We start from the raw sequence: 11281 nt of genomic DNA, 5'->3' as shown, positions 1-11281 counted from the left end.
GGCTGTTGTGGGTATACATATAAATAGGTAGAATCAGGCCAATAGTTTCGTGTATGAAAATGTTCTCAGATGTCAATGTTCTCTTGGCACTGTGATAGCAATTACCTCTTTTTTCCACCTCTAAAGAGGAATGGGGTGAGGGTGCAGGGAAATGGATTATCACTTTGAAAGTTGTTTACCTCTCTGGGGGGCGGGGTGACAAGGTAGGCTGCCTCTGTAGAAAACAACCCATTCCTAGCTAACATGCTCCTGCATAAGGCACAGTGATTAAAAGGACATGGTTGAGAGCCTGTGTCAGAGCCAAAATGACTTGCAGCCAATAAAAGCTGCAGAGAAAAAGAGCATCATTAACAAGTGTTTCATGTCTCAAGCTGGGGAGAGAAAGAGGAAATAAAAGCACATGACATCACTGGGTGGCACAGGAATGAAAGCCAATAAGCTATTTCTGGAGATGGTCTGGAAACAGGCACTGTGGTACAACTCTTGCAGATGTCTTGCTAGGCTTTGGCAGTTGTGGCTGTCAGAAAAATGCAGCAAAGAAGCAAGATTGTACTAGAAGGTTTTCAATGAGCTTGCAAGGATATGGTTGGAAGAAGTTTTTCTACTGTTTGCAGAAATGGAGAACTCAATAATCCACAGAACTCAAATTTCAAGTGGAGGAGGATGCCCCAAACTTTGGAGAGTAGTTACATCACTTTCCTCTCCTCCTTGTCCTACCATTTTCTTGTTCAAGATGGTAGAAAAATGGTAGCCATGGGGATCTAGCAGAGACACAACACTGGATGAGGACCTGTAGTGTCTGTTCAGCCACAATTTCACTGAGGGCAACCTACTACCATCCACCTTTGGTTTCTCATCTTTAGTAGCTACCTCCCTCACACAGGTGTTGCGAGGGCAAATAAAGGATAAGACTAATTGGTACATTGAAACAGAAATTTTAAATAGATACCTGGGTAGGAGCCATATAAGAGGACTTTGAAGGAAACAGGAAAGAGGGAATCATAGGTCTAGAAGGCCACTTACATGAAAAAAGGGCTGTGTAAAATTGATATGTCAGAACCAGGAACTGACTGACATGCTGAGGGAATTTACTCCAAGTAATACCATTGACATTAAAATTAAAATTTCAAGTTAAGATTTTTTAAACTTGCCCTTTTAATATCAATGGAGCAGCTTTCAGTAATTTTCCTCAGTATGTCAGCCAACATTTTTACTTTATCTGCAAAGGAAATAGGACAGAAAGTGATTAGGTATGGAAAGAAGCAGTCATTGCACCCAGATCCAAGGAGACACGGATGCAGTTACTTTTGGTAAAGCTGGCCTCTTTATTAACATTCCAATTGCAGTGGACTTGTTAAGGCATTCAGCTGGGATTGGCACTCCACCCCCACAGTGCGGGCACTCACAGGTCGGCCACGTGTGTGGCCGCCTTACTCTAAGGCCTCGGGCGCTGGCACCTTGGCTCAAGGCAATTTGACCGCTGACAAGCGGGAACGCCCTTCTCAGCCGACCTAATGTCAGGTCCCTGCTGTCGGCACTATCCCTCCGACACTGTCCAGCCATAGGGAAGGAAGCCGCCTAGAGCGGGATAGGAGTTGAGCTGCATTCCCGATCTGTCAAGCCTCAGGGGATCAGCGCCTCCTAGTTGAAGCCCAAAAGCTTACCTAAGGTGCTGCACCAATTATTTCCCAGTTTTTACCCACACTGTACCTGCCACAGCGGGCGTTAGCCTAGCTTAACGCCCCGCACCCCACAGGCCCTTCAGGACCATTGCTAATCCCAGCCTCAGTCATCAATGAGCAGCTGCATCCCCTCGAGTGAAAGGTGTACCCCATCACCCCTGTAGAGTGAGGGCTGCGACAAGAGTATGACATCGTGCAGTATGCAACCGCACCCCCGGTGGCCAGAAAGCGTGTCATCGCCGCGTTAACTCAACCATCTAGCCCTATGATCTTGTTCTGCTAACGTGCCCCCCCCTACATACTCTATGCTGAGGGATGTCAGACAAGAGTATAACCATCTCCAGGCACCATGCCAGCACCTCCTCCAGGTCCCGTATGGTCTGCTGAGACAGCAAGAATCCCAGCTGGCTGACTAGGTCGTTGCCCCCGAAATGCAGCGGCAGGATTTCCGGCACCGAATTCTCCTTGGACCCTCTGCATGCCCATTCTTCCAAGCTGTTTCGCTGAGGCCCATTGCCCCAGACCCACCAGCATTCCAGGTTCGGCGCCCTGCGTTCGGTGCCCTGTGCCCATTTGAACACCCCAAACCAAAGCGTGGCCCTAGACAAGGACTCTGGCCCGCTCTGTTGGAGACACCGCGTGGCTGAGACCCACGTCCCAGACCACTGTGTGCTCCCTGTCATATTGCTGAGGCCATTCCACGTTCAAAGCCACATGGCTGAGACCCGCGTCCCAGACCACTGTGCATTCTCCAGCATATTGCTGAGACCCGCACCCCGGGCCATTCAGTGTTACATGCCACGTCGCTGAGATGCCTGGCAATGGAGGGTCGAGCCCATAGAGTGGGGATCTGCAAAATATTAACCTGTGCAACTGCATCATTTTGAATTATTATTATCCTCAATCCTTGTTTATGTATTATTATTATTGTCTTAACATGTTATATCCTGTTTTTCCTCCCGAGAGCCCCAAAGGGTGCACTATATTACTTGGTTCCTCCTCCCAGCTGCCCTGTGGGGCAGGTTTAGGCTGCGAGATGAGTGACCCAGCAAGAATTGCAGCTGTTACTCCCCAATATTTATTTATTTTTTATTGTCTTAACCTGTTGTATTCTGCCCTTCCCCCCGGGTGCCCAAAGGGTCCACTACACAACTTGGTTCTTCCTCCCAACAACCCCATGAGACAGGTTAGGCTGCAAGAGGGGTGACTGGACAGGCGTCACTGAGCCAGAATCATGGCTGAATGAGGAGTCAAACTCAGGCCTCGTCCATCAGGTCCCCCCACCTGCATGCAACCAGGGGAGACCCTGCCAGCCAAGGGGCAAGCCACCCAGCAGCCCTGAGGAGCCGGTAAGAAAAATGACTGCCCCGCAGTCATCCAGTAAGAACCATGGCTAAGTGGGGATTTGAACTCAGGTCTCGGTCCTGGTTCATTTAACAGATACTAGGACTAAATCACAAGAAAGGTGTTGCAATAAGAACGGTGTTGCAGCCTGGCCTCCGTGGGCCAGCATACAACAGCCCTGCAGAGCAGGTTGCACCCAGAGAAAGACTGGCCCGCAGTCACCCAGTAAGAATACATGGCTGAATGGGGATCTGAACCCGGGTCTCAGTCTGTGTACATTTAACTGATGCCAGGTCTGCGTGCATTTAACTGATGCCAAGACTAAATTGCAAAAAACAGCATTGCAGCCCTGCAACCCAGGGCCAGCCACACAACAACCCTGCAGGCAAGTTGCACCCAGAGAAGAGACTGGCCCGCATTCACCCAATAAGAACCATGGCTGAATGGGGATTTGAACTCAGGTCCCACTCTGGGCACCTACAACTCCCGAAAATATTAAATTTGCAGGAAAGCCACTGCAGATCAGCATCCCTCAGTGAAAGGGCCGAGTACCCGTCCCAAGGCTACCTCCTTGCTAATTTTCCTAGCTACTACCTGCTCCATCCCTCGCACTGATTTCAAATTGTGTGCAAAACTATGCTTACGTGGAATCCTAAAGCCCTCAGAAAAACCAGCCTCCAGGTAGTGTGCGAGCTCCCTGTCTGGGTAGTCGTGCAGGAGCCGCCGAAGCGCCAGCATCTTAATTGGGGTGGGGCCCTTTTCCCGCACCACCTCCATGGGCGGCTGCAGGCCCCTTTCCCCCACCTGAGTGGCGGCACCCACCTCCCCCTCTAAAACCCTTCGTCCAGGGGCAGTGGAGGCCTGCGTGCCGGCCTCCACAAAAGCCACATTCATGTCTATACTTGCACGGGGAGTGGGAGCACTTTTCGCTCCTGTTAAACTCCCAGCAAACCAGGGGACTTTGAACCCCCTGGGCGCCCGCGGACGAGGCCGCTGAAGTTTTGGAAATTACGTGGCCGCTTTCCACGCGCTCCCCAGTCAAGGGCATGGATGGTGTCCTGATATGGAGCCACAGCTCAGAATGCTGCTTTTCCCATGACAGCCCTGGGTTGTTTGACACCCGTTCGCACAAAGAGGTATCATACGCCTCCCACACATTGCCTGCAAAGTCCATGAATGCTCTATGAAAGGTGTCAAAATACTTAATGAGAGCAGGGCCCTTGTCGGGGTACTTCTGAGTGACCACTCCCATGTATATGGTGAACCCAGAAACCCAATTATTCCAATTACATTCTACAGGCTTCCGCCTGGTCCGCTTCTTGTCCTTTTCTTGCTCCCCCTCCTTGCCCACAGGTTCTGGTTTCTTAAAAAGCAAATTGGAAGACATCTATGTACTCGCTCTTCCAAATGCGCTCCTTGACGTGGGGCAATAGGTGGTCCCCTAAAGGGACTGGCCCATCATCAGCGCTGCTGCTTGTGTTTGCCATGGCAGCCTGCATAGCAGCATAGCTTGCCCCGGCCTGCTCAGGGGTGGAACTCGCCCCCCTGCCCAGCCCCCCCTTGCCAGACCTGATTACAGGTCGCATGAGGTTATGCCCAATTCGTCGGGCCTGGGTACCACCCACAATGCCCAGCAGGGAGGCTGCAAGGCAAACCCCATGGCCAGACCCCTTGGGGTGACTCACCTGATCCAGACCCTCGCCCGTCAGGTTCCTCTGTGCTGCCTCCAGGCGTGGGTGATGTCCTCTCGGACTGGGTGATGGCAATGCATTAGCCTCGAGCGCTGCTAGGCGATCAGCAAAGCCCTGCATTAATTTAGCTCGCATCGCAGCCCTGGATACCCTCTGTATTTGCACGGGCACCCCAGATGGGCCAACTCCCCCATCGTCCCCTCTTGGCGCTGCCCGTTCCTCCTCCAACGCTTCCAGGCGAGCGATAAGCGCCCTGATGGCCCCCAGCTCCTTATCTTGCTCATCCTCTGAAGAGGAGTCTGGCAAAGCTGGGGGCCTCTTAAAACACCCGGTGGGGGGAGTACGTGTGAAACCCAAGCCTCCGCGCTTTACACACACACACGCAGTGCCTTGACGGAGTAAAAAACACACAGGGAGGGAGTGTGTGTGGAATCCAAACCCCTGCGCGTGCACACACACAGCGCCTTGAATTCGCTGAGTAAAAACACTAGGAGGAGGTGTGTGCTAAACCCCAGCTTCCATGCCCTACGCACAGAGGGTCCACCAATTAAAGCCCAGGGAGGGAGTACGCATGAAACCAAACCTCCGTGCCTTACGTGTGCGCGCGCACACCGTGCCTTAAGTGTGTGTGAAATCTAAGCTTCCAAGCTTACACGCGTGCACGCAGTGCCTTAAACTCACTGAGTAACACCAAGGAGTGTGAACCCAGACTTCCGTGCCTCACGCCCGCGCATGCAGCACCCAACAGCCTGCTACTTAGCCCACCTCTCTCCCCCAGCTACAGGCAGTTGCTAGTAATCGGGCCTGGGGACCTGGTGCCAAAGGATGCTTCACTCACCTCCCTCTGCCAAGCTGCCCCCCCATCCGGCCTTATCCTGGCCCATGGCAGTCCACCCCCCAGACAAGCCTCCAAACCTGAGGCTGGGATAAAACCTGGCCTAGTCGCTGCCGCCGCCGCTGCTCTGCCGCCCCGAGGGGGAGCAGGCCAAGCTGTGCCCTCTGCTCTGCTGTGTGCGGGGGAGAGGCGAGCTCCGGCCTCGGAACCCAGGCCACGTGCTCACCCAAGATGGCGGCCGTGTCCCAACGGCGGCGGCTGGCCTGGCTTCCTGGGTGCGTGCGCGGTGGTCCCACCGCTAAAAAGCAGCAGGCTTAAGAGCCCAGGACTTGCTGCTACAGCCAAAGTGCAGTGGCCTAGGCTGCCTACCGGTGGGATGGGAGGGCTTAAAAGCCCAAATCTCCCCCTCTGCTGCTTAACTGTGGGGCGGGAGGGCTTAAAAGCCCAATCCCCCCTCCACAGCCCCCGGCGCAGCTGGATTCTCCGCAGGCCTGGCCATGTGCTTGTAGCCGGCCTGGGAGAATCACCCACATTCGTCCGCAGCTTCGAGAGACGGACTGGGCGGGTGTCTGCATGCAGGCCGTGGGCCTGCTCCAGCCCCAGCCCCAGGAGAATGCCTGACCAATGGGAGTCAGCTCCCAGTGTCACGTACTCCTCCTAGGGGGCTGAGGCAAACGAGCCGTGCAGCCTAGAGTGTCTGCATTCGGCTTGCTTTCTAAGGATCTGCATTGTTTCCATTGTGTTTTGCATTATAGGACACATGTTGATACATCTAGCAAGTTCATCCTCACTCTCCTGTTATGGTCTCCTGACTGCCGTAACCTACCGAGGATTCCTTCCAGAACCTCCCTTCATGTCCATTTCCTGTCCCCATCTCTCTGCTTTGCTATCATTTCTTTTTCAAAATGATTGCTTTGTGTGTTTCCAATCCTCAGGGAATCCTTTTCACACTGACTTGCCTGACAAGGAGGATTGAATGTCTGCCACAGGAACCTGTGCATGTTGCAGAGGATTCTGGGAAGCATTCTAGGGCATACACTCTTTGGGTAATGCTACTGGGCCTTACCAGTGCCTTTCGGAAATGGAGAGTACATTTGAAAACACCCCGAACTCCAACTTTCCCTGGAGCTGCATAATACTGAGGAAGATTGGAATTGCTGACAACCAATATTTTAAGGAAGCTTATCCCCCATTACTGATTTTCTCATTAAATAATGCCTAATAAGCTCACTTCTGCAACCACTGTCCTCATGGTTCCCCTCTGTTCAGCTACATGCTTTATTTGCTGTTCAATTACATGCTTTATAAAATGTTTGTTCACACACTAAACCCAGTCATTATTCCATGTGCATTGTTCTTAACAGTGCTATATATATGCAGTGATATCTATATACTTAATTCTCCAAGACGTGCCCTTTCACATGTGTAGTGAAACTCACATGTGTGGTGGAACTCTCGCAAGAGTTCTGCCAGCCAGCCAGCAGTGCAGGCGGGCGGGGGAAAGCAGTGAGGCCAGACTTCACTGGGCCGGGTGCAGGGGAGGAGTGAGGAGGTGGCCGGCCGCCAGGCAAAGCTGTGCCGGCGTGAGGAGGCACCTGCCGGTGTGACGAGGCGGCCGGCGGGAGGAAGTGGTGGCAGCCAGGCCAGAGGTGGCTGGCAGGTGGGCAGGGAAGGGACTGGAAGGGGGAATAAACTGGAAGGTGGGTGGGTGGGTGGAAACGGCTGAGGAATTTTGGAAGTCGTGGGGAGGAGAAGCGGTGGCGGGTGGGGAAGAGAAGCCTGGCTGCCGAGGGGAAACAAACTGGGAGTGTGGGGGTGGGAAAGAACTGGGGTGGGGGGAGAACAAAAAGGGGCTGAAGTGGGGGGAGAGTCAGGGAGAAGTCAGGGAGAACTAGGGGCACAGGTGCTCTGTGCCTGGTCAGCTAGTACACTATTATTTCCTAACTCTTTCTTGTTCGAGACCAGGCCCCAAACCTGCTATAATTGTGGGTAACTAGTCATGCATAACTGGTAGCCTTAGACAGGGCTGCACATCCTCCTGCCCATTAAAGGAAGCATCCAGCCAGCTGAGTGGGATTAGGATGAGTATCACAGTGCAGATTGTGTATCTGCATTTGCTATGTGTACAAAACAAGGCTGCGCTACTGTGGCCCTCCAGATGTTGCACTTGTTGGAAATTCTCTGTGGTGAGAGAATCCCTTTTTCATTATAGCAGAGTGCACAGAGGCACAACACAGCGGAATTTGCTTAGGCATGCGTGTATGCTGAGAGTAAAGTAACTTGGAGCCAATTCATAGTTTCAAATCAATATATAAGGCATTTATTAAGGAACTCCATTCTAGATAGGAAAGTGAGGAGTTAGAATCTCTAATCTATCTGTCTAGCTGGATGCAGATGGATTCTGCATCTTCTCTGCACACATGGTGCAGGGAGAGGAGCTTGCCATGTTGCAAGGTAGAAGGACAGGTAGGGAAGAGAGAGAGGAAGGACGTTTATCCCTAAGAGTACCAATCTACATATCCAAAGGGATAGTGTCAGAGCAGTAGAGAAGGGGTGACCAATGTCTTGACCTTCTAGCCCTCTGACTCACTAGTCTGTCCTCCACTGTCTGAGACAAGAGACAGCGCAAAGTCCTTTAACTTCCAACAGCACTACAACTCCTATCATCCCTGACCATTTGCTGCTGTGGCTTGGGATGATGGGAGTTGTAATCCAGCGACACCTGGAGGGCCGCAGTTGTGCATCCTTATTGGATTAGGGCACTCATTTCTGTCAATGATTCCTAAATAATAATCATACAGCTTCCAAGTGTTCCAAGTGCCTCACATATATTATCCTGTTGTCAGCCTTGCAATGACTTTGTACAGTAAGCATTATTATTCTCATATTGCAGCTGAGGCCGAGAGGAAGCGGCTTGCCTAAGGCCACCTAGTGAGTTCATAACAGAGAAACAAATCAAACCAGGAAAGCCCTGATTTGTTCTTCAGTCCCTTAGACACTACGCTGCACCAGCTCTTCTTAGCACTGGCCTCCTTTTGTGCCATTATTTACTCATGGTTACTTTGCTATCAAGATGGACCACTTGCCCTACCAAGTGTGGTCCTCCTCGTGACCTAATTCTCCCACCCCGCCCTGTTCTTGATAGGAATAATAAAAATAATGTTGTGAGGACTGAAATGGAAACAGGAACAGCTTCTGTATTATTTTAACTGCTTGAACTGCAGAAGGTCTCCAGAACAACACACACACACACACCCCTTGCTTAACACTCCTACTCCTTATAAGGCCTTTTGCCCATCCCCTTGGTAGGATCACATTTTACTACATTCCCACCCCCCGCCCCCCGCTTTGAGTTTCAAACTATCCAACCCAATAAGGAAGGAAAAAGAATGAAAACAAAACCATTTTAAACAATTCCTACCTGGAGGTGATGAGTAGACTGTCAATCACTTCTAACAGCACCTGGAGATTATTCTGCCCCTCAAATAGGTGCTTTTTTAAAGCTATGCACTGCTTAGTCTCTGGAACGCGCAGGCTTCCGGATCACATGGCTACTAGAGGTTGTCTACTATCCAATCTGTTTCCAAGGTCTATCTGGCAATGGAGTAACTAATAGTGGTTCTTTCCTTTGGAAGAACTTGTGCTGTTGGCAAAACTCCCAGCTTGCCACCAATACTTTAAGGTCTTGACCCAGCATTGCCTACCAAATGGACAACCGAGCATGTTGTTTGAAGTTAGTGATGCCCTTGTGGCCCTCATGAAGTTTCCTCAGAATCTCTCGCCTGGTTGGAATGACAATTCTGTCAGCATAGAGAACTAGCCCATTGGACTCTTTAAGAGCCCCCCCCCCCGCAATTCACAAAGAAAGGTCTGAGTGCAGTTGGTATGCTGCTTGTGCATGATAGCCAACCATTTTGCACAAACTTCAGTACTGCCTGTAACTCCAGATTCACAGCAGTTAGACAGGGTTTGTAGGATTGCTTCATAAATCTCAACTTCCTCTATAAGTTGGACTGATTCAAGACCAGCTCTCTACTCTCAAGGAGTGGTAGCAAGCATGAATTGTCCCCTTTGTTAAGCAGGGTCCACCCTGGTTGCATTTGAATGGGAGACTACATGTGGGCTTTGTGAGATATTCCTCTTAGGGGATGAGGCTGCTCTGGGAAGAGCACTTGCTTGCTTGCATTCAGAAGGTTCCAAGTTCTCTCCCAAGCATCTCCAAGATAGGTCTGAGAAAGACTCCTGCCTCAACCTTGGAGAAGCTGCTGCCAGTGTGTAGACAATACTGAGCTAGATGGACCAATGGTCTGACTTGGTTTATGGCAGCTTTCTATGTTCCTATGTTCCTAATTTTGAGTGACTATCTTGACAAAGTTTCTGCTACTACAAGTGTCTTGCCTTGCTTGTATTCAGCGAGAGGGTTACATCGTATCATTCTGAGGAGAACTCTCTGGTACCAGATTGGAACCTGATCCAAATCCTTGCAATTTATCAATGGCACAAAGGTTTGTGGTCTGTATAGAGCTTAAAGGATTCAAGGCCAAAGATATACTTTGAAAACTTCTCACATGCTCAAACTGCTGCTAGGCACTCTTTCTCAATTTGAGCATATCATGTTTCTGCATCTGTGAGCGTCCTAGAGCAGTAGGCCACTGGTTGCAACTCTCCTTCATGATCTTGCAGTAACACTTCTCCTAACGCATAGCTGCTAGCATCAGCCCTGATGATAGTGTGCCAATTTACATCAAAGAATGCTAGCACTGGGGCCCCTGTTAAAAGTTGTTTTACTCTTGTGAAGGTTTCATCTTGTTTTTGCCCCCATACCAAGTAGTGTTTGCCTTTAACACAGGGTTTCTCAATGTGTGGGTCCCCAGATGTTATTGGACTTCAACTCCCATAATCCCCAGCCCCAGTGGCCTTTGGTTGGGAATTATGGGAGTTGAAGTCCAATTACATCTGGGGACCCACACATTGAGATTCCCTGCTTTAACAAATCATTTAAGGGGTATAGCACCTCTACTAACTTCAGTAAGAATCTTCCTAGATATTGTACCATGCCAAGGAATCTCCACAACTCAGCTACAGACTCTGGAAGTTTAATCCCAGAAATGGCTTCCACCTTCTTGGGATCTGGACTCACCCCATGTTCATCTATGTGGGGTCCCAAATAGGTGAGTTCTGTCTGGCCCAGAAGGCACTTGCTTTCATTCAACTTTAATCCAGCAGCTCTTATCATCTCCAAAACTTGAGCCATTCTCTCATCACGCTCGTCCTTGGTAATGCCATAAACAATAATGTCATCCATGTACACAGAAAGCCCCTCCAGATTTTGCAAAACCTCTGACATGACCTTTTGGGATAGCTTTGGAGCACTAGAAACTAGAACACTTTTTGGAGCACTTCCAAAAAGTAATCTTTTGAAGACATATCTTCCAAATGGTGGGATGGACGTTGTTAATGTGGCACAGGAAAGTTCCAGCCGGATCTAGCAGACAGCAATGAAAATACATGGGCACCTGCTAGGCATGGAAGAATATCATTCACTGTGGGGAGGCTGTATTTTTCTCTTTTAACAGCTTTGTTCAGCTGTGTGCCATTCTTCTTTGATGCGGGTATCATTGGTGTGCACCAGTCAGTAGTCAGTAGATTCTGTGATAGGTTCAATAACTCCACATCTAACCATCCTCTCTAATTCAGCTTTCACTTTGGAAAGTAGTGGAACTGATATT

The 11281-nt window shown here is 50.3% G+C and overlaps 1 protein-coding gene across 1 annotated transcript; it reads right to left on the bottom strand.

The window, feature by feature from the left end:
• Positions 1-667: 667 nt before the first annotated feature.
• On the bottom strand, positions 668-10857 carry LOC128344030 (uncharacterized). Its single transcript, XM_053293466.1, has 4 exons — positions 10693-10857; positions 6084-6209; positions 4712-5083; positions 668-761 (listed from the first exon to the last, which is right to left on the bottom strand). The coding sequence occupies exons 1-4, from the start codon at positions 10855-10857 to the stop codon at positions 729-731; spliced, it is 696 nt and encodes a 231-aa protein (XP_053149441.1). The 3' UTR covers positions 668-728.
• Positions 10858-11281: the final 424 nt, after the last annotated feature.

This window comes from Hemicordylus capensis, chromosome 2 (genome assembly GCF_027244095.1).
Source record: "Hemicordylus capensis ecotype Gifberg chromosome 2, rHemCap1.1.pri, whole genome shotgun sequence".
NCBI classification, from domain to species: domain Eukaryota; kingdom Metazoa; phylum Chordata; class Lepidosauria; order Squamata; family Cordylidae; genus Hemicordylus; species Hemicordylus capensis.
This window is presented reverse-complemented; position numbering and strand designations above follow the sequence as displayed.